The 23,124-nt window shown below is 42.8% G+C and overlaps 1 protein-coding gene across 2 annotated transcripts; it reads right to left on the reverse strand.

The window, feature by feature from the left end:
- Positions 1–368: 368 nt before the first annotated feature.
- On the reverse strand, positions 369–15,371 carry LOC113808465 (carnitine O-acetyltransferase). 2 transcript variants are annotated; one of them, XM_070136599.1, is made up of 14 exons: positions 15,212–15,371; positions 14,186–14,334; positions 12,973–13,108; positions 12,700–12,872; positions 12,315–12,480; positions 11,951–12,122; positions 11,636–11,811; positions 11,075–11,175; positions 10,450–10,473; positions 9,845–9,967; positions 5,701–5,823; positions 1,569–1,767; positions 1,300–1,437; positions 369–1,179 (listed from the first exon to the last, which is right to left on the reverse strand). In XM_070136599.1, exons 1-14 carry the CDS (start codon positions 15,242–15,244, stop codon positions 961–963), a joined length of 1,932 nt encoding a protein of 643 aa, XP_069992700.1. In that variant the 5' UTR covers positions 15,245–15,371; the 3' UTR covers positions 369–960. The 2 variants fall into 2 exon arrangements, with proteins under 2 accessions (XP_069992700.1, XP_069992702.1); XM_070136601.1 differs by lacking the exon at positions 10,450–10,473.
- Between the last annotated feature and the right edge of the window lie 7,753 nt (positions 15,372–23,124).

Raw genomic sequence — 23,124 nt, forward strand, 5'->3', positions numbered from 1 at the left:
AACTTTGCATTCAAAGATGGTAAGATGGATGCGAGCTATGATTATCTTAAGAAATGTTGCTTATATTTTCTGGTCCATTTTCAGTTACAAAATAAATTTTTAGAATATATAAAACTGTTGTCTGCAACTATGGCAATTATTATTATTATTTTTTTTTTAACAAAAAATCAATTAGTTTACCCCAAAACAAAAAATGTGCATTTTGAAAATTATTTCAAAGACTTTACACCATATATTTTTTATGATGTGTGCTTCTGTAAAATCTGAAAAAAAGTAAATGTATTCTTTGATATGACCATGCTGATAGTTGTTCATGCTTTAAAGATAAGGTCTGCAATAATAAGAACTTTAAAAATAAGTAAACAAAATTAGGAAACTGTACTTTAATATGAAAAAACTCACTGGTATATCACACAAATGTTAACAAAGTACAACTAATTATATATACTACTGGCATAATAATTCTCTCTTACATTAAGGAGCTAAAATGTGTACAGCAATATAACTTCATTCTTCTCAATAATTAAACAGCAATAATCATACCATAGTTAAAGAACTTAAAAGATGTTTTACATTGATGATAGACGTAACTAGAAACCTCACACAGTATACCAGTAATAACTATTTGTAACAATACACTGTTTTGTACAAAAACAATGAGACTAAAACAAGCAGAACTAATTTATACTTTTCTTTCAGTTTACATATATATAAAAACACAACTAATTAAAATCTAGAATCCACCTACATTTCAAATATTATTATAAATAATTTACTTGATTTTACTTAATCTACTCTGATCCAAATCTCATCTTTGAGAGCAATCCATTTTGCTGTACTTCCTATAAGTGCAAGAGCTTTATACCCTGCCCAAAGTAATATTACAAAATCTTTATTATTAGCTTTTCTTCAGACTGTTTAATAATGTAATGTGAGAGAACTATATTATCTATTTGCTCACTAGAGTTTGGCTTTCAGTCCACTCTTCAGTAGTACATCATGCATATCCATTAAACTTTCCTCCAAAGCTGCACGGAAAGTTGCTGAATCTGTTTCTGGAGACGAGTTGAATGCAGATGTTCCAAATACAACTGAATCTGGACGTGGATTGTAGCAACAGCCGTAGCCATCAGGTACAAGTGGGCCAAAGCACATAAAAGCTTCACAGCGTGCTGGGACCTAAAACATATGAAAATTTATTAACACACTTAAACAGATAATTATTTTCCATTTAATACAGTACAGAAGGATATTTACAACCTTAGAAAGAAAGGAAAGGTAGAAAAAATGAATTACTACCTGACTGGTGGAGAGACGCATGTGGGAGCTACGGATATAACCAACATCCATAAATAGAGTGGGTACATCCATGCCAGCTTCAATTGCACAAAGCTTCAAGCCAAGGAGGTGACGGTCAACACCATAACCACGGACAGCCTACAAATACAACAAATAAATACATGAATAAAATTAAAATGTTCTACTTCAGGATACTCTCTCTTATATTTTTCTTTAACAAAATGTTAAGATAAAAGAAAACCTCAGCAAAGACTGACAACACAACTTACATCCTTTGCATAATTCTTGTGTCCTTCAACAGCCTTTCGTAAAGAAGAGGCCTTTTCATCAGCAGAAGCATTCTCATCTAACATTGTCTTGGCAAATTCTACCGACTCTGTTGAGCAAGAGCGGATTGTTTCTGTGCGACCATGGAGGTACCTCCTGGTTGATGCAGACTCATAGTGAGCCCCAGGTTCTTTGTGGATTCTGAGGAGCAATAATAATAATCATTATTAATTTTATTATTATTATTATAGTTATAACTATAATCGTAGTAGTAGTATTTATTATTATTATAGTTATAACTAAAATAGCAGCAGCAGCAGTAGCAGTTGCAGTAGTAGCAGCAGTAGCAGTAGCAGTAGTGGCAGTAGTGGCAGTAGTAGTAGTAGCAGTAGTAGCAGTAGCAGCAGTAGTAGTAGTAGCAACAGCAGCAGTAGTAGTAGCAGCAGTAGTAGCAGCAACAGCAGCAGCAGCAGTAGTACCAGCAGCAGTAGTACCAGCAACAGCAGCAGCAACAGCAGCAGTAGCACCAGCACCAGCAGTAGCAGCAGCAGTAGTAGTAGTAGTAGTAGAAGTAGTAGGAGTAACAGCAGTAGTAGCAATAATAAATGTTATTAATATTTATTATTAATAATTATCATCAATTATCATTAATTAATTATTAATACTATTAAGAGTATTAATAATATCAATAACATTAATGATATTAATCAGTAGTAGTAAAAGAGAAAAAAGGACTAAAAAGAAAAATGAAAAAAGGTTAACATAAAATTATAAGGTATTATGGTAGTGAAAAGGGTAAAAGAAGGGGGAGTAAATGGGGTAGGAAGGGATTAGCAGAAGTGGGAGCAGTTAAGAACGAAAGGTGATTAGATCAAATGGAGGGTTCTATGCACCTGAGGAAGAACAAGTTGTCCAATGAAAAATTAGAGGATTCCATGAAGATGTACAACAGGTTGGGGGATCGGATAAAAGAGGACAAGTGTGGAAAAGCAGAGATATGGGGCTGTAGAAAAGATGAGGCAGGATAGCATGATGTGCAGGACCAAAAGAGGAACATCGCATGAGGAACACAGAGGTGTTATGGAGTGTTACATTAGATACAAAAGTGTACGATAAGTATGATCTATTTGTATGTGGGCAAGAGCACCTTCCCAGCATCTGTTCTCGTGGAATGGAGATGATCAAGGAGAGATGGAAGCTTTAATAGTTTGTGAAAAATGGGACTAGTGGGTTGTGGACAAGGCTTCAAAGCATGCAGAGGGATCTGCTTGTTCACTGTCATGGATCCAGACATGGCTGGGTAGCCAGCAAAGCTTGACTGATTTCTGTCTTGCAGACATAAAACAACTGGTCTTTGATTGTATGAATAATACTGAATTGTGTGAGCCAGTAAAAATGGTGAAGGATGAGTAAGTGACGGAAGACATGCATTGTAGAGCGAAGAGTAAGTTATAGTTCTGTCATAAGGATGCTTGATTCAGGAAGAACAAGAAAGTTGTATACACTAGAAAGAAAGACTACAACAACAAGTATCCAGGAGGGATTTAGAGCCATCTGTATAGACATGGGTACTGGAGGAGTGAGTAGAGATATGTGCAAGAAAATGGGTGAGGGGGACAGGAGGGATGTTTGATTTGGATAGATTAGGGAAAACAGAGCTATTACAGGAAGAAGTTATTAGCTGGGGAGGGAAAAAATGTGCAAAAAGAGGAAGGGATGGGAGATGCAGAAAGCGTAAATGGAAAAGTAGGGTATCAATATAAATAGGAAAAGGTGTAGGTAAAGGTGGAGGAGGAAAGGCAGATTGAGGGGTAGTTAGTTTGGTAAAAAGGTAAAAATGCTGAAAACAAGCATAGAGAGAAATCAATAAAGAGATGGTAGGCCTGATTCAGCGTAGAGGTTCTCAACTGGAGAGGATCAGAAGGCACCTAGTACTAATCGCAGCCCACAGTGGTGGACTGAGCCAAGGTGAGTGAGAAGGGAGGTGTGGGCAGAATATATATGGCAGCCATAATTGAGAGTGGAGAGAATCAGAGTAATATGGAGATACAGGAGAGTTTTGCAATCTGAAACCCAGGGTATATACAAGGGTTTGAAAGAGTCAGAGGTGATGGCGGGCTTTTTCTTTGACAAAGAGAATAAGATTCCATCATGACAGTGCAGAGTCAAAAATAACCCAAAGAGCAGAACTGGAGTAGAGCATCATATAGAGGAAGAGGTTGGGGGCCTATACGTGAATGAGAAAAAAAGTATGGAGAAAGTTTTAGAGTGGCCTAAGAGGAGACATGTTATTGCAGACTGGAGAAGCTGACGGAGAGCAGGTATGGTAGGATGAGAGACAAAAATGGCCGACTCATACATGAACAGTGATGACCAGATGCCTGATGGTAGGGCTGAAACTAATCCATTTACAGAAATGAAGAATAATGTGGTGCTGAACACACTGCCATGTGGGAAACCTTCAAACTGAAGTAAAGAAGAGGAAGTAGAAGAGCAAATTTTACACAGAAAGTGTGATCAGAAAGGAAGGATTCTATGAACACACCCATGTTTAAGCATATGCCATGATAACCACTGAAGGATCGAAGAAGACAGCTTATACTGAATCATGGTGTGTAAATACTGTGTGTCTCAAAATGGGCAAAGGGATAAGCTGTACTTCAGCTGCATAGAAATCCAAACTGATTAGGAGAGATAAGGCAGCAACATTTGTGGTACTATATTAAGCAGCTTGTAAGAGCAATGGGATGGTAATCCTGAGGAAGGGTACCAGATTTATTAGGTTTTAGGAAAGGTACTACATGGGCTTCACACCAGTGGGGAGGCAAGTTTCTACTCATCCAAATGTTGCTGAATATTACTAGTAAGAAGGATAAGGAGGTAGGTGGGAGGTGTTATAACATATGGTAATGTATACCATCAGGGCCTACATGGGTGTTGCAGCATGACTGTAAGGCATAATGGATTTCAAAAAGAAAAAAAGGCATTATAAGGGCATTGTGCTTCCTGTCTGGCCTCCAGTAATGTGAGGCCAAGTTTTTGTCTGAGAACTGTTACCTCACACTCAAACTTGTAAGCATGGCAGTTCCTATGAAATACATTATGGGAACCACCTCAATTATCACATGTACATGATTGTGCAGGGCAATTTGAAGTCATGACCAGGTTGGGCACATAGAGGACAGCAGGCTGTACAGTAAAAGTGCTTGGCAGGGTGGCCACAACATCAATATTTCCAACAGTGATGGGGTAGTGGTCGATAAGGTCAGACAAGGCAAGACTAATATAGACCTCATGGCGAATCTTATGTCTAAGGAAGTAATCTTGGCAATATTGATGTAAGACTTACTGCAACCTCTGGGGGGAAAGTGATACTGCATCATAATACTGATACCTCATCATAAGTCAATGAGTCAGCCAAGAAGGCCATTTCACAGTCAATCAATCCTTGTTGTAGACAGGGAAATCAGCCGGAGAGATGGAAACATTTCGGTACAAGTATTAAAGGAAGAGCAGAGTTGGGCAGGAATAGTTTTGCCAGTGAGGTCCACCAGGGTAGATAATGCATGAGCTTGGGACTTCAATGTAACTGAGACAAGGTGTGAACAGCCAAGGCTGCAGAAGGAAACTTTGACTAGTAATTTTTGGAGACACTGTTGGAAGAGAAGGGAACTGTCAGAGTAATGAGTTGTAGGGAGAATCACAAGAAATCAATCCCACTTGGCTGACCTAAAAAGGGTTGTCAAAAGGTTTGTAGAGGTGGGAATTGTCCAGCCATCAGGGTCCCCATGAGGGGTAAGGGCTAGACCATTACTAAAGAGTAGAATACATTGCCCATGGCTTTCTGAGGCAGTTCATGAGTGGTACAAAGTCAGGTTTTCATCCTTTCAACACAGCTCTCATACATTAGGAAGTTAAGGGAAGGGATTACAGAGGATATGGAAAAGGAATGGGGGAGAAAAAAAGACAGTGCAAAACTGCTTTAGCCGAGGACTAAGGCCTAGGATAGAGAAGTTCCCAACATTGGGCCCTTAGAGTGTCTCTCAACCCACAATGGGAGCAATTTTACAAAATCCATCAAAAAAGTTCCAATTGGTTTTATCAAAATATCTAGTAAATCTTTGGAAGTCCTACCTGTAGAAGGCTAACTGAATAGCCATCTGTAGAAAACTGTCTGGACTAAGCCTTTGTGACTTAATGAAGGAAGTTCCAAAACCAGTGAAGAGGAAACAAGTCATTTCCAAGTCTTCTACAAGGCTGTTGAAAAAGAAAAAAAAAATCCTTAAAGTTTTAATGCATGGAGTAACCATCTATAATATCTAACAGATGAAAAAAAATAAATAAAAATTTCCAGTACATTTCTTTCATGAACTTCAAAATCTGTCTCAGCTGTTTAACCTTTTCTTTGATTTTCAATAACATTTTTTAGTATCTAATACTAATGTTAGTAATGCCAATAACAATAAGGTAATAACAATGTTTATAATAAAAGTAACAGTATCTATATTGATAGCATTAGTAAAAAAAAAAAAAAAAAAAAAAAATTTTCCTGCCAACTTGAGGAAAGATAAGATCAGAAGATTGACTAATTGACTCCTTTGTGGCTAAGCATTGGCAGAGCCACCTATTTGCAGAGACATTTAATAGAAAACTAAAAAGAATGCAACATTTTCCCGGCAGCATTGGGTTAAGAAGTGTCAAATTTGTCTTATCTATCTAATCATATTATGTACAGTTGCAGAATTATATTTCAGTACACTTTCTGGGTCCCACTTTTGTACATCTGGCAACCAATCTAAGTAAACATAGCGTAAATAGTATTTTTGTGAATGATGCTAAAACCCTAGGTAGTTTGTAACAAAGAGTGTGATTGATCGAATGTAAATAACCAATGAGTATATTAATGAATATTTTTTGAAACTAAGTAAGCCATTTAATCTTACGTTTTCTTCAAATAAGTGATCACAAAATATGTAATACTAGTTATCGTTGATTTTGTTGTTGGATATTCCTCAAATGCGATATCCTCTAAGTGTTTGTTTGTCGAAATGGCAACACTTATGGTGTGGAGGCGGGATTTCCCCAGTCTTCCAACACAAGAAGTATCAATGACTTTAGCTTCATGCTTTAAATATCTCTGTATAGCAGCAAAATCAAACAAAAATGTGCAAAAGATCTTTGTAAATACTTCTCGTAGCTGCACCATAATCGATCTAGTAAAATGATATACGTTTTTCCTCTTTGGCAGAACCAAACACTTAATTTGAATAAACAGAAATCATGCTAGATTATATTCTTCTTTACAGAATGCATAGATGCTTCATCAATGTGTGTGTGTGTGTGTGTGTGTGTGTGTGTGTGTGTGTGTGTGTGTGTGTGTGTGTGTGTGTGTGTGTGTGTGTGTGTGTGTGTGTGTGTGTGTGTGTGTGTGTGTGTGTGTGTGTGTGTGTGTGTGTGTGTGTGGCGTCCATGGAAATACGAAGTCACTGCTTAGTGACGAGTTATGAAACTATGTTTAATTCGTTTCGGTTATTCAGAATGTCCTTTATCTTGTGCTAAAATCTGATCATAGTTTTTTCTGTTATTATTCCGTAAGTCTTGGCGTTTTTAGAAGGAGGCGCATCCACATTCGATCAGTTGAGCGAGAAAATACAAGTTCGCTTGTTTCAACTCAAGCAACTACAAGCTAGGTGGTTCCAAAGAGGGTGAATAGCAAAAGTCAAAGAACCGACTCTCATTACAGGAGCTGTATATCTGATATTTTGAAGAAGAAAAAAATCGTTTGGATTAATGTCAGTTAATCTTGCTCTTTACTTTTATTTGTTGTTTATGCATTTTTTTATTTTCCTTCTTTTTGTCAATACACGCTTGTTTACAGTGTATGTGTGCGTGTGAAAAAAAAATGACATTCTTGTCTTTTATCGCAAAATAAAATCAAAGTTCTTATATGTAATTTTCATTGTGAACTAATAGATCAAATCTAGGCACGGATTCAATAAACAGACAATTATGATTATTTTAGAATATTAACTGAACGCAAAACCGTGGTCGGGTTAACCAGGCCTCAACAATGTGTGTATGTATTGTGTGTGAAAGAACTGCAATTATACAGTTTTTAACGCTTTAGTTAGAATCTTTTGATTCATATTCCATATACATTTTGAACCCCTTCTCACACAAATCGCCATGCCATGTAGTTAATAACCAAGACACACACACACACACACACACACACACAAACACACACACACACACACACATACATATATATATTATATATATATAATTATTTTTTATTTTTATTTTTTCATAGATGATGGGGCATCAGTGAATCTACTAACTGGGGATGTTTATTGATTTTGGAGGGGGATGTTTACTAATTTTGGAGATACTTTTACAAAAAATGGTAATAACTGTAGAAAAGGAAGACATATAGTAATGCTTATACTAGGAAATATGTATTGTTATTCAAACGGTGTCTAATCCCTAAGACAGAGGTGACTTGTTCACATGTAATGTCACGATTTCTATCAGCTGGTTCGAGGTTGTTTAATTAGCCGTTTCTCAAACATTGACAATATTCGGCCAAACATTTTTCGTTGTTGTCACGCGGCCGCGCCGTTATATTGATAATTTGTCTGTCATATGTGAAATGTAAATAACGATATAGAATCTGAACATGAAATATGACTTGTAGGGCACTATTTTGTATAAACAAATATCTATACAGTAAATTGAAATAAATTGATTTCTGAAATTCCCTTCAGCAATGGAGCTTTCCCTGTATTCCCGGTGTATTTTCCTCGTTATGGGTGCCCTCCTCTTCCTCCCCTATCTGCCTGTACGCCATCGTCCGGGAGATGCCCAGCTCTCCGAAGATATCACTGTTGGAGAAGTTACTTTCCCTCAACCCATTGTCAAAAGTCAAAGTTGGTCCCATATCCATCTGGACGTAAGGGACATGTTTTGTAGAGAAACATGCTTACTAAGCCGCGGGATGATGCGGTAGGGTGACCTGTTCCTTTCTGCCCTGACTTGACCCTAGCATGCTGGCGTCAGCATAACAGTGCTCATTCACAGCTGAGTCGACTGGGAGGGGCAGCCGGGAGCGAACCCAGGACCATGCGATTGCTATGACACCCCATTGTAGCAGTCTATTTCAGATTACAGCTTTCTTTGCGTCCATCCTGAAAAAGGTGTCAGCTTGGCAACCTCGTTGCTAATTTTATCTGCACCTGTGCATATATTGCACTACATTGCACTGGCAAATAGAAATAAAATGGATAGATGACAATAACTGACCGAGAAATTCCCATTTCATTAGAATGAACAAGATATACAACACAAGTATTGGGAGTTGGTTCTAAGATTTTTGCTATTCACCCTCCTTGGAACCACCCAGCTAATAGTTGCTCGAGTTGAAACAAGCAAACATGCATTTTCTCGCTCACCTCTTCGAATGTGGATACAACTCCTCAACGCCAAGACTCAATGCATAATAATAGCTGATTATACACTCTCGTAACTCATTACCAAGCATGACTTCATATTTCCATAGACGACACACACACACACACACATCAATAACGAATCTACATATTCAGTGTAACCTAATTGTGATTTTGTTCATGCTCTGTATTGAAAAATCTAATTTAGCACGGTTTCTGTTTATTCAATATGTGTTTGATTCAAACAAAGATAAAAAAAAAAAAAAAAAAAAATCATTAGGTCAATTACTAGATGGTGCAAGCATCAACGGTATTTACAGAGGTCTCAGGGATTTTACAGAGTTTAAGGTAATTTAGTTACCATACATAAATGTTCAAAGCATGAAACTTTTTCATGTTTTAAGAAATATGTATCTATAAATGATACTTATGCTGTAAGGAGTATGAAATGCTGCCTCCCTATCATAGATGTTGCCATTTGGATATGCAAACAATTCCAGGATATCGCATTTGAAGAATATCCAACTACAAAGTCAACGATAACTAATATTACATGCTTTGTTCTTTATCACTTATTAGAAGAAAGCGAAAGATCAAATAGCTTACTTAGTTTTAAAAAAATATTCATTAATACATTTATTGGTTACTTATTTTCGACCAATCACACTCTTTGTTACAAACTACCTAGGGTTTTAGCATCATTCACAAAACTACTATTTACGCTATGTTTACTTCGACTTGTTGCCAGAGGTACAAAAGTGGGACCCAGAAAGTGTACTGAAATATAATTCCACAACTGTACATATAGATAAACAAAATTTCCAAGTTACCTGTCAAGGGCACACTTCGCATCTTCTATTTCTTGTTTAATATCATCACTAACATTAAACATCAAGCGCTGAGGTCTGTCAAGTTCAATTGCTGGGAGTTTCCTCTCTTTCATGGTGCTGTCCCTGAAATGTTTTAATATAAGACTGAAATATCAGATAGTTTAAAATCTCTGTATTGATAGTATTAATACTCAAAGACCTAATCAATAATCATAAAAAAGAGCAAGGAAAAAAGTCACAAACTTACTTCTCATAATGACTGATAAAAGTATATCACACAATCTGATTTATAATAAGTTTTAACGGAAAAAAAAACGCTCTTCACATAACTAATTTCGATATTAATTTTTACCCAAAGACTGTAAAATGGTTTTGTTTGTATATATACAAACAAACACATGCACTTGACATTTGCAATCATATACACATATTTCTACATAAAGAAAGTTCAAATAGATTATATTATTCATTTCTTTAAAAAACTGAAACCAAGTTGGAACATTCACTTAGGTGTAAACACTAATAAAATGAGAAAGGGACAGTTTTCCATTTTAAATATCATGGAATTCATTTCCTTTACATAGCAAAGCCAAATATTAACTTACTCTCTCTGGAAGTTTCCAGTGTTTCTGAAAGAAAAAGTAACATGCTTTTGAAATGATATGAAGAAGCTGATAGACAAACACTTCTAAATGTAAAAAAATAAAAAAAATCACACAATAACTAGAATACAGAAAATGCATGCTAAATTTTTCAGCACTAATAGCAATTGTATACAAAACTTTGCACATATACCAACTAAATACAAAAAGCCAAAACATTCAATTACGTGAAGTTTTAACTAGAACAGCATGTGGATGAAAATCATTTGCAGAGAAACCTCACTTATATGAACCCATTGCTGAAGAATATAGTTAATATACTATTAATGACTAAACTTTACTATACAAATAAAAATCTGAAAACTGAACCTAGACTCATTTTCAGTGATCAATATAATTTCTAGGATAAAACCTCCTGTAAGCCTTATAATCTGTAATGAATTTCTCTTTACAAAAACAACAGACAAAGTAAACTTTTTATTAGTGAGGCTTCACTTTATATTCTATAAAGCCATATTCTTAAAAATAATAATACTGTAATAAATGGAAATAAAAAATAAACTTGAATTAAAACATGCTTTACATGACAACACACTTTTCCCTACAACAAAAATAAGAGTTATCTTACATGAAGTTCATTATATGATCCATTAAGTTGGCAATTGGTGGACCTTCTGCTGGTGTATGTTCATATGTTAGTCCTACTGCTCCTTTCTTCCCAATGATAAACTGGAGACAAATTTCATAAAGTAGGACCATTAGGAAATATAAAATACACTGCATTTCACTTGTACCTCTGGTTTATGAATAACTAAGTGACACTCATCCTTGCATTACTGGACCATTTATCTAATGTAGCATAATCCCACATTGGCTAAGAATATTATGATAGATTTCTAATTCTCTAAATATCAGACTTGTAATCATCTTTTCAAACTCTTATTTTCTCATAAATCTTATATTTCAAACATGAAACAAAGGGATAAGCTTGAAGCTGCTATGTCTATAGAGGCCTTTGCAATAAAATGATAACTATGAACCCTGAAACAACTTAAAAGCACTTGAACTTGCCTATACCTTAACCAATTTAACTGTGCATTTCAGCATCTAAAAAAATCCAAAGCTAAGAAATTTTATCTTGGCTCTATTACACTTCTACCTTAAGCAAAAAATAAGAAAAAAATATTACCTGAATAGTCTTATCATACCACCTGTTGCCAGCATAACCCTGTGAGCCATTGCCATGAACACAGAGTAATGCTGCATCAGTCATTTCATTCCCAGTTGGGTTGACAATAGGTCCATCTAAAGCTACTAGGAAGATAGATCTCTGAATTTCTTCAATAGATGCTTTGTTCAGTTTATCTGCAAAGGAATAAACAACTACCTGCTATACTTTGTAGCTATTTGCTTTCAATATATACAAATGCTGGTCTTCTGAGAGTAATACAAATTGCCCTTTCAAGGATAGACTCATTGCAGGGTGCCACAGATCATTACTTACCCTTCCTAAGTTTCTTATAAGCCTTCCCCCATACATTTCGATTCTGTGTACTGAGGATACCCACTGGACTGGTTGGATGGGTAGAGCGTTCAACCACATTTCGTAACTGATGCAACACTTGATTTATAGTCAGGGGTTTTCCTTCCTTTCCATAAACATCTATCTTGAAGAACTAAAGACAGCAAAGCAATTAGCTTTAATATATAAATTCTATGCTTCAGTTAATATAGCAAGAAAGTTATAACTTCAATAACAAACAATTCCTGCAATATACAGTAAAATAATCAATGTTTGGAAGATCTACTGTATTAACCTAACACAATCTATAAACAAAGCTATTACACAAACATAAAATGCTACTTACATGATTGTTATGTACCACCACAATATGTTTAGGAGGATTTTCAGACTGCCCATGATATACAATGGAATCCCGTGTAACTCCTGGGATACGGCATGTTCCCAACATCTTGAAATACTGGGACATGTCTAAGAGGTCTTTGCCCATGTGATCAATGGGCACAGTTTTACTAAAAAGATAAAGAATACAACTAAGTTTCCAATCTTTGCCAAAAAAAAATTATATCAGCAATAAAATTCCAACAACCATATTTTCCTTAAATAACTGTAAAAAGTATACATCATAAACAGATAAAAAATTAACCATCCTGAAGCAAGCCTAGGAAAAATAATCAAATTTTCAACACATGTGAAAAAATACAGTACTTATGCACAAACTTGTGACCTACTCATCCAACATTTTCTTGTAATCAAGAGCTCCAACAATAACTTTGGCAGCATAGCTTAGCTGGTCATCCAGTGTTCTGAATTCTTGTAATGGGAAAACCAGGCCTGGAGAGGACCATACCACAACAGGCCAGCGGTAGTCTAAATAAGCAGCGTTGATCCACCATTCACTAAGCTGTGATGAAAATTTATTCATATAGAAGCTGTAAAAAAAACAGGTTATAAAAGAATTGTACATTCAATATTTTGGACTAATTTCATCAAGTTCAACTAACCCAGTTGTCAGATTTCTTTGCCCTTTGCTGTAATTTTTCTTGTAATTGTTGTCCAATACCTCCAGGAGCAGCAAACTTTTTAACAATTTCCTCAGTTAACTGGAATTCTTCCTCAGTTACTAATGGTTTAACTGTTCTGCAAATGTTTAAAGAAGTTTAAAACATATTGCTAAGCATTCACTAGAATACAGCTTTTCAATCTAAAAGAGTTATATACTATATGCATAAGAGACTAATTATCTAAAAAATATTTTTTTTCTTTATCAAATTTGATAGACTATACTATGTTGTTTTAACCAAAACAAGTGTCTTACTCCATTTTGCTTGAAATCTAGTTGTTATGAACAACCTACTTTTAAACACTAACAAGCCTAGACTTTAATTGCACATAAGTAAAAAATATATCCAAAAAAAAAAAATATTTTGAAAGGAGCTTTTAGAATTCTCAATGCAGAACACTCTTCTTATTAAATCTTAACAGCTTTCTCTCATTCATCTTTTTTTCTATGAATTCTGTATTTTCACACATTTTATACTTTGACTATGGTACAGGAGATCAACATACACCATAATTTAAAGGTAATGTACATTCCCATTCTATGTGGTGTCATTAATTGCACGTAAGTAAAAAAAAATTGAGTGCACTCACTTATTGTGTCTACATCAAGTATTTAATAATATCTTACTGCTATTAAATATTTCCAAGTCACACAAAATATAAATAGTGCAGCATCAAGAACTACACTAAACAAACTATTTTGATATTTCAACTAAAAAAGGACTGCACTGGCTAGACAGAAATAAAAAGGGTTCAGAAGGTGGGTCTTGGGGCAAAGCCCCTGGGTTTGGGAGGATTTAAGTTCATATGGCATTCTCTTTGTGCATTTACGAAGTGAATAATAAATGCCAGTCCAGTTATGTTGAAAACTTTTACCTATTCTTTTTACATTTAATTTACTAACTTCTTTTCATACTCTCACCAGTCATTAATATCAATACATGAGGCATGACACATGAAACACATTATCAAACTTTTCCAGAAGATCTAAACAACATCCTAATGCCAATCCTAAAAATATGAGTAAATCATAGACATAGGGGCAGAACATACCTTCTTCCTGAAATACACAAGCATTAATTTTTACATATACACTGCAATTACAGTGCAATCAAGTAATTCAGTTTAAAAGCCAATTTTAAGGAAAGGTCTTACTTGAGATACTTATTCAGGGTCTCTTCAAGGGGAGGCACAGGAAGGCGTGGCAGGGACCCCTGATGATCATGAAGAGATCTTGATGGAGCAACCATTGTGTAACTGGATGCACACGACCGTATGTATCCACTCCAACCACTCCTCAGCCCCTGACAAAGTATAATCAACTCTAAAGCTATTACTGATAATGAGCCTAATGACAAAGTATCATTAATTTAGACTAGTGCAGTAATGTGTCTACTTGCACTTATTATTAGTTAACATTTAGGAATGTTTCATATAGCAGTTGCTAAAACTATGTTTCAATACAGGGGTCTTTCCTTATTCATGGTAATGTAAGCCATTGCATAACCCATTTCTCTTATCATAAAAAAAAATGCACTGTAATGTCATTTTAAAGGTGTTAATTCTCTCAACAGTTCACAAACAAAATTTCTACTGCCTCAGTCATGAATGAGAATGAATAATTCCCCAAACAGAAAATTATCCTTTCAATATCACACTTTTCTGAAAGGACTGATTCTGATATAGATAGTATACCATGTAATGTGATACCACACATTCTCATTCATAAATCTTCATTATTCAAAATGAATTCTGCATATATTGTGGCTTAAACTCCCTTGGCTAGGTTTAACTTATCTTTTATCATTATCTGTGCACCCTTGACTTGAGAATATTATCTTTGAAGTTCATGAATTTGGTCTTTTGACAAAACTCGACTGGATTCTATTTAATATCAATATTCAAGGGAACTTTAAGGTTAATCTAAGGATTCTCTATTGAGCATTAATACCTACATTATTAATTGGTGTCAAAATATTCACCCTTCACAAAACTGAATTACGAATGCTACAAATGCTCCACTTGATATAACTTAGTCCAAAACGAAATCCATCCAACTAAAATAATAAAATTGCAATATATTTTGCCATGTAACCCATTTTGCTATATAACCCACCCACTACCTATGGTAAATAAAAACATAACACCACAGAACTTGGAGAATAAACATATACCACACACCTGCCGAAGGAGAAGTGATGCTGATAATGCCATGATGTCAGCCTCACAGAGATCTATCAGCTGGAATTACGGTATCTGCAGTTATCAGCTGGGATGTACTCTGGACATCAGCTGACGCATAACAACACCCGCCTTTCGGCCACTTCCCTGGCACACACGCAGGTGGCGGTTTCTGGCAACGAGACGGATCCAAACAGAGGTAGTTTGATCGTTTTAAAAGAAATTTATGGTTGTTTGTTCCTTGGTACTTTCATGACACGAAAATACTCTTTAAAGTTAATATATGCATTGCACCCTTGTACAGTGTATTTATGCATACGTTTTCGTAGAAAATAAATGAATAGATAAATTAATCTACACATACATAAACAAATATATATATGCATAAAACATATATGTATATATACATGTATATATATAAATACACACACATACACACACACACACGCATACAGACACACATATATACACATACATACATATAGATATACTCTGTGATAGATCTCATTACACAGAATCGTTTAAGGCGATATCGCTACATCGACACAGTATCGCCAATGCTTTATTGGTCAGCTCGGTCGCTCGATCCTCTCTTGGTCAGCTCGGTCGGTCGTCCCTCTTTTGGTCAACTCGGTCGGTCGTCCCTCTTTTGGTCAGCTCGGTCGGTCGTCCCTCTTTTGGTCAGCTCGGTCGGTCGTCCCTCTTTTGGTCAGCTCGGTCGGTCGTCCCTCTTTTGGTCAGCTCGGTCGGTCGTCCCTCTTTCGGTCAGCTCGGTCGCTCGTCCCTCTTTTGGTCAGCTCGGTCGGTCGTCCCTCTCTTGGTCAGCTCGGTCGGTCGTCCCTCTTTTGATCAGCTCGGTCGGTCGTCCCTTTTGGTCAGCTCGGTCGGTCGTCCCTCTTTTGGTCAGCTCGGTCGGTCGTCCCTCTTTTGTCAGCTCGGTCGGTCGTCCCTCTTTTGGTCAGCTCGGTCGGTCGTCCCTCTTTTGATCAGCTCGGTCGGTCGTCCCTCTTTTGGTCAGCTCGGTCGGTCGTCCCTCTTTTGGTCAGCTCGGTCGGTCGTCCCTCTCTTGGTCAGCTCGGTCGGTCGTCCCTCTTTTGGTCAGCTCGGTCGCTCGTCCCTCTCTTGGTCAGCTCGGTCGGTCGTCCCTCTTTTGGTCAGCTCGGTCGGTCGTCCCTCTCTTGGTCAGCTCGGTCGCTCGACCCTCTCTTGGTCAGCTCGGTCGATCGTCCCTCTTTTGGTCAGCTCGGTCGCTCGTCCCTCTTTTGGTCAGCACGGTCGGTCGTCCCTCTTTTGGTCAGCTCGGTCGGTCTTCCCTCTTTTGATCAGCTCGGTCGGTCGTCCCTCTTTTGGTCAGCTCGGTCGGTCGTCCCCCTTTATGCAGCTCGGTCGGTCGTCCCTCTTTTTGGTCAGCTCGGTCGGTCGTCCCTCTCTTGGTCAGCTCGGTCGCTCGACCCTCTTTTGGTCAGCTCGGTCGGTCGTCCCTCTTTTGGTCAGCTCGGTCGGTCGTCCCTCTTTTGGTCAGCTCGGTCGGTCGTCCCTCTCTTGGTCAGCTCGGTCGCTCGTCCCTCTTTTGGTCAGCTCGGTCACTGGACCCTCTTTTGGTCAGCTCGGTCGCTCGACCCTCTTTTGGTCAGCTCGGTCGCTCGACCCTCTTTTGGTCAGCTCGGTCGCTCGACCCTCTTTTGGTCAGCTCGGTCGGTCGTCCCTCTCTTGGTCAGCTCGGTCGGTCGTCCCTCTTTTGATCAGCTCGGTCGCTCGTCCCTCTTTTGGTCAGCTCGGTCGCTCGTCCCTCTCTTGGTCAGCTCGGTCGCTCGACCCTCTTTTGGTCAGCTCGGTCGCTCGACCCTTTTGGTCAGCTCGGTCGCTCGACCCTCTTTTGGTCAGCTCGGTCGCTCGTCCCTCTCTTGGTCAGCTAGGTCGCTCGTCCCTCTTTTGATCAGCTCGGTCGCTCGTCCCTCTTTTGATCAGCTCGGTCGGTCGTCCCTCTTTTGGTCAGCTCGGTCGGTCGTCCCTCTTTTGGTCAGCTCGGTCGGTCGTCCCTCTTTTGGTCAGCTCGGTCGGTCGTCCCTCTTTTGGTCAGCTCGGTCGGTCGTCCCTCTTTTGGTCAGCTCGGTCGGTCGTCCCTCTTTTGGTCAGCTCGGTCGGTCGTCCCTCTTTTGGTCAGCTCGGTCGGTCGTCCCTCTCTTGGTCAGCTCGGTCGGTCGTCCCTCTTTTGGTCAGCTCGGTCGGTCGTCCCTCTCTTGGTCAGCTCGGTCGCTTGTCCCTCTTTTGGTCAGCTCGGTCACTGGACCCTCTTTTGGTCAGCTCGGTCGCTCGACCCTCTTTTGGTCAGCTCGGTCGCTCGACCCTCTTTTGGTCAGCTCGGTCACTGGACCCTCTTTTGGTCAGCTCGGTCGGTCGTCCCTCTTTTGGTCAGCTCGGTCGGTCGTCCCTCTTTTGGTCAGCTCGGTCGGTCGTCCCTCTTTTGGTCAGCTCGGTCGGTCGTCCCTCTTTTGGTCAGCTCGGTCGGTCGTCCCTCTTTTGGTCAGCTCGGTCGCTCGACCCTCTTTTGGTCAGCTCGGTCGCTCGACCCTCTTTTGGTCAGCTCGGTCGGTCGTCCCTCTCTTGGTCAGCTCGGTCGGTCGTCCCTCTCTTGGTCAGCTCGGTCGGTCGTCCCTCTTTTGGTCAGCTCGTTCGCTCGTCCCTCTTTTGGTCAGCTCGGTCGGTCGTCCCTCTCTTGGTCAACTCGGTCGGCCGTCCCTCTCTTGGTCAACTCGGTCGGTCGTCCCTCTTTTGGTCAGCTCGGTCGGTCGTCCCTCTTTTGGTCAGCTCGGTCGGTCGTCCCTCTTTTGGTCAGCTCGGTCGGTCGTCCCTCTTTTGGTCAGCTCGGTCGGTCGTCCCTCTTTTGGTCAGCTCGGTCGGTCGTCCCTCTTTTGGTCAGCTCGGTCGGTCGTCCCTCTTTTGGTCAGCTCGGTCGGTCGTCCCTCTCTTGGTCAGCTCGGTCGGTCGTCCCTCTTTTGGTCAGCTCAGTCGCTCGTCCCTCTTTTGGTCAGCTCGGTTTCTCGTCCCTCTTTTGGTCAGCTCGGTCGGTCGTCCCTCTCTTGGTCAGCACGGGCGCTCGACCCTCTCTTGGTCAGCTCGGTCGGTCGTCCCTCTTTTGGTCAGCTCGGTCGGTCCTCTTTTGGTCAGCTCGGTCGGTCGTCCCTCTCTTGGTCAACTCGGTCGGTCGTCCCTCTTTTGGTCAGCTCGGTCGGTCGTCCCTCTTTTGGTCAGCTCGGTCGGTCGTCCCTCTTTTGGTCAGCTCGGTCGGTCGTCCCTCTTTTGGTCAGCTCGGTCGGTCGTCCCTCTTTTGGTCAGCTCGGTCGGTCGTCCCTCTTTTGGTCAGCTCGGTCGGTCGTCCCTCTTTTGGTCAGCTCGGTCGGTCGTCCCTCTTTTGGTCAGCTCGGTCACTGGACCCTCTTTTGGTCAGCTCGGTCGCTCGACCCTCTTTTGGTCAGCTCGGTCGCTCGACCCTCTTTTGGTCAGCTCGGTCGCTCGACCCTCTTTTGATCAGCTCGGTCGCTCGACCCTCTTTTGGTCAGCTCGGTCGCTCGTCCCTCTTTTGGTCAGCTCGGTCGCTCGACCCTCTTTTGGTCAGCTCGGTCGTTCGTCCCTCTCTTGGTCAGCTCGGTCGGTCGTCCCTCTCTTGGTCAGCTCGGTCGGTCGTCCCTCTCTTGGTCAGCTCGGTCGGTCGTCCCTCTCTTGGTCAGCTCGTTCGCTCGTCCCTCTTTTGGTCAGCTCGGTCGGTCGTCCCTCTTTTGGTCAGCTCGGTCGGTCGTCCCTCTTTTGGTCAGCTCGGTCGGTCGTCCCTCTTTTGGTCAGCTCGGTCGGTCGTCCCTCTCTTGGTCAGCTCGGTCGGTCGTCCCTCTTTTGGTCAGCTCGGTCGGTCGTCCTTCTTTTGGTCAGCTCGGTCGGTCGTCCCTCTTTTGGTCAGCTCGGTCGGTCGTCCCTCTTTTGGTCAGCTCGGTCACTGGACCCTCTTTTGGTCAGCTCGGTCGCTCGACCCTCTTTTGGTCAGCTCGGTCGCTCGACCCTCTTTTGGTCAGCTCGGTCGGTCGTCCCTCTCTTGGTCAGCTCGGTCGGTCGTCCCTCTTTTGGTCAGCTCGGTCGCTCGTCCCTCTCTTGGTCAGCTCGGTCGGTCGTCCCTCTTTTGGTCAGCTCGGTCGCTCGTCCCTCTTTTGGTCAGCTCGGTCGCTCGTCCCTCTTTTGGTCAGCTCGGTCACTGGACCCTCTTTTGGTCAGCTCGGTCGCTCGACCCTCTTTTGGTCAGCTCGGTCGCTCGACCCTCTTTTGATCAGCTCGGTCGCTCGACCCTCTTTTGGTCAGCTCGGTCGCTCGTCCCTCTCTTGGTCAGCTCGGTCGCTCGACCCTCTTTTGGTCAGCTCGGTCGTTCGTCCCTCTCTTGGTCAGCTCGGTCGGTCGTCCCTCTCTTGGTCAGCTCGGTCGGTCGTCCCTCTTTTGGTCAGCTCGGTCGGTCGTCCCTCTTTTGGTCAGCTCGTTCGCTCGTCCCTCTTTTGGTTAGCTCGGTCGGTCGTCCCTCTCTTGGTCAACTCGGTCGGTCGTCCCTCTCTTGGTCAGCTCGGTCGCTCGTCCCTCTTTTGGTCAGCTCGGTCGCTCGACCCTCTTTTGGTCAGCTCGGTCGCTCGTCCCTCTCAAGGAGCTCGGTCGGTCGTCCCTCTTTTGGTCAGCTCGGTCGGTCGTCCCTCTTTTGGTCAGCTCGGTCGCTCGTCCCTCTTTTGGTCAGCTCGGTCACTGGACCCTCTTTTGGTCAGCTCGGTCGCTCGACCCTCTTTTGGTCAGCTCGGTCGCTCGACCCTCTTTTGGTCAGCTCGGTCACTGGACCCTCTTTTGGTCAGCTCGGTCGCTCGACCCTCTTTTGGTCAGCTCGGTCGCTCGACCCTCTTTTGGTCAGCTCGGTCGCTCGACCCTCTTTTGATCAGCTCGGTCGCTCGACCCTCTTTTGGTCAGCTCGGTCGCTCGTCCCTCTTTTGGTCAGCTCGGTCGCTCGACCCTCTTTTGGTCAGCTCGGTCGTTCGTCCCTCTCTTGGTCAGCTCGGTCGGTCGTCCCTCTCTTGGTCAGCTCGGTCGGTCGTCCCTCTCTTGGTCAGCTCGGTCGGTCGTCCCTCTCTTGGTCAGCTCGTTCGCTCGTCCCTCTTTTGGTCAGCTCGGTCGGTCGTCCCTCTCTTGGTCAACTCGGTCGGCCGTCCCTCTCTTGGTCAGCTCGGTCGGTCGTCCCTCTTTTGGTCAGCTCGGTCGGTCCTCTTTTGGTCAGCTCGGTCGGTCGTCCCTCTCTTGGTCAACTCGGTCGGTCGTCCCTCTTTTGGTCAGCTCGGTCGGTCGTCCCTCTTTTGGTCAGCTCGGTCGGTCGTCCCTCTTTTGGTCAGCTCGGTCGGTCGTCCCTCTTTTGGTCAGCTCGGTCGGTCGTCCCTCTTTTGGTCAGCTCGGTCGGTCGTCCCTCTTTTGGTCAGCTCGGTCGGTCGTCCCTCTTTTGGTCAGCTCGGTCGGTCGTCCCTCTTTTGGTCAGCTCGGTCGCTCGTCCCTCTTTTGGTCAGCTCGGTCACTGGACCCTCTTTTGGTCAGCTCGGTCGCTCGACCCTCTTTTGGTCAGCTCGGTCGGTCGTCCCTCTTTTGGTCAGCTCGGTCGGTCGTCCCTCTCTTGGTCAGCTCGGTCGGTCGTCCCTCTTTTGGTCAGCTCGGTCGCTCGTCCCTCTTTTGGTCAGCTCGGTCGCTCGTCCCTCTTTTGGTCAGCTCGGTCACTGGACCCTCTTTTGGTCAGCTCGGTCGCTCGACCCTCTTTTGGTCAGCTCGGTCGCTCGTCCCTCTTTTGATCAGCTCGGTCGCTCGACCCTCTTTTGGTCAGCTCGGTCGCTCGTCCCTCTCTTGGTCAGCTCGGTCGCTCGACCCTCTTTTGGTCAGCTCGGTCGTTCGTCCCTCTCTTGGTCAGCTCGGTCGGTCGTCCCTCTCTTGGTCAGCTCGGTCGGTCGTCCCTCTCTTGGTCAGCTCGGTCGGTCGTCCCTCTTTTGGTCAGCTCGTTCGCTCGTCCCTCTTTTGGTTAGCTCGGTCGGTCGTCCCTCTCTTGGTCAACTCGGTCGGTCGTCCCTCTCTTGGTCAGCTCGGTCGCTCGTCCCTCTTTTGGTCAGCTCGGTCGCTCGACCCTCTTTTGGTCAGCTCGGTCGCTCGTCCCTCTCAAGGAGCTCGGTCGCTCGACCCTCTCTTGGTCAGCTCGGTCGGTCGTCCCTCTTTTGGTCAGCTCGGTCGGTCGTCCCTCTTTTGGTCAGCTCGGTCACTGGACCCTCTTTTGGTCAGCTCGGTCGGTCGTCCCTCTTTTGGTCAGGTCAGTCGCTCGTCCCTCTCTTGGTCAGCTCGGTCGGTCGTCCCTCTCTTGGTCAGCTCGGTCGGTCGTCCCTCTCTTGGTCAGCTCGGTCGGTCGTCCCTCTTTTGGTCAGCTCGGTCGGTCGTCCCTCTTTTGGTCAGCTCGGTCGGTCGTCCCTCTCTTAAGGAGCTCGGTCGGTCGTCTCTCTCTTGGTCAGCTCGGTCAGTCGTCCCTCTTTTGGTCAGCTCGGTCGGTCGTCCCTCTTTTGGTCAGCTCGGTCGGTCGTCCCTCTCTTGGTCAGCTCGGTCGGTCGTCCCTCTTTTGGTCAGCTCGGTCGGTCGTCCCTCTTTTGGTCAGCTCGGTCGGTCGTCCCTCTTTTGGTCAGCTCGGTCGGTCGTCCCTCTTTTGGTCAGCTCAGTCGGTCGTCCCTCTTTTGGTCAGCTCATACATACGACCCTTGCTATCACCCACCCTCTGTTCACCCTTTGCCTCTCCGCCTGCCCTCGGCGTGCTGGTATCGGGAATGTCAGTGCAGCTACACAAAAGATGGACACAGCCTGCCAGGATACATCGAGCACCGGCCGAAAACGGGAACGCGCGGCACAAGGGGACGATCAGAACGATGCCCTACGAGTCCGCTGTCACGAAAAGAGGGCCGTTCTTTGAAATACGTCCAGGCCCTCATAAGGCCATGCCCTCCAAGTAGTAGGACCAGCCAATTATACCCCGGCTACTGCGGGATGACACTAGTGGCCAGTTATGGGTGACATGCCTGTTGCATCACCGCCGTTCGGGTCAGTGTATCCAACTGGTCAGTGACCCCGAATCCTAACCATCACAGACACTCTTCCGCGTATCTCAGCTTCCGGAGGGGCCTTCAGACTCCTCTTCCGGGCTGGTTGGCCAGAAATTTAAGAAACTGCAACCTTATAAGGAAACGCATTGCCATAGGCCTATGTTGTGTTTTTTTTTTTTTTATTCAAACTCTGCAAAATAACCTTTCCACTTGAAAAAAAAATCATACTCAATAATAAGGGATCAATCAAGAAACATTTAGTAGCAAAACACCGGAATTTTCTTGTAAAGATAAGAAACTCAATAATGGACACTGACATAAGTTTGTTTCTGGGACAGAGAGTGGTCATCATAAGATACTGCGTCGTACATCATACGCCAGCACGTGGTAATATGAAAATTTTCAGGCTTTGCGTAGCCGGAAAAAGCCAAGACCGGTTCGCCATATAGTCCATTTACAACCACATCCAGATTATAAACGCTCCAACCGAAGATTCTTATATATCAATGCATATCCCCATATATTTAAAATATACAAAATACTCATAAATAACGTATTTATCAAGACGTATTCACACAAATCCACTGTTTTCTTATCTGGGGAACATCGGTACCAGGGGACACTGGTATTAGGGAACACTGGCACCGGGGAACACATATATCACTGGCACTTTATCGTTATTGGTAACAAGGGTTACCAGGAACATCGGCACCGGTAACCACAGGGACCGCATCGTATTTGGGTAACATAGGTACTGAGAAGCATCAGCATAACCCCACTTGAATT

This window comes from Penaeus vannamei, chromosome 22 (assembly GCF_042767895.1).
Source record: "Penaeus vannamei isolate JL-2024 chromosome 22, ASM4276789v1, whole genome shotgun sequence".
Lineage (NCBI taxonomy): Eukaryota > Metazoa > Arthropoda > Malacostraca > Decapoda > Penaeidae > Penaeus > Penaeus vannamei.

What these genes read in the sequence shown, in the direction of transcription:
- LOC113808465 (XM_070136599.1), bottom strand. Translation starts at nt 15,244, where the DNA reads ATGGCATTATCAGCATCACTTCTCCTTCGGCAG. An exon ending in TACAAGAAAATGTTGGATGA is followed by an intron (nt 12,481 to 12,699) that starts GTAGGTCACAAG and finishes TTATCTTTTTAG; the next exon opens with TAAAACTGTGCCCATTGATC. An exon ending in GGTATGATAAGACTATTCAG is followed by an intron (nt 11,176 to 11,635) that starts GTAATATTTTTT and finishes ATTTGTCTCCAG; the next exon opens with TTTATCATTGGGAAGAAAGG.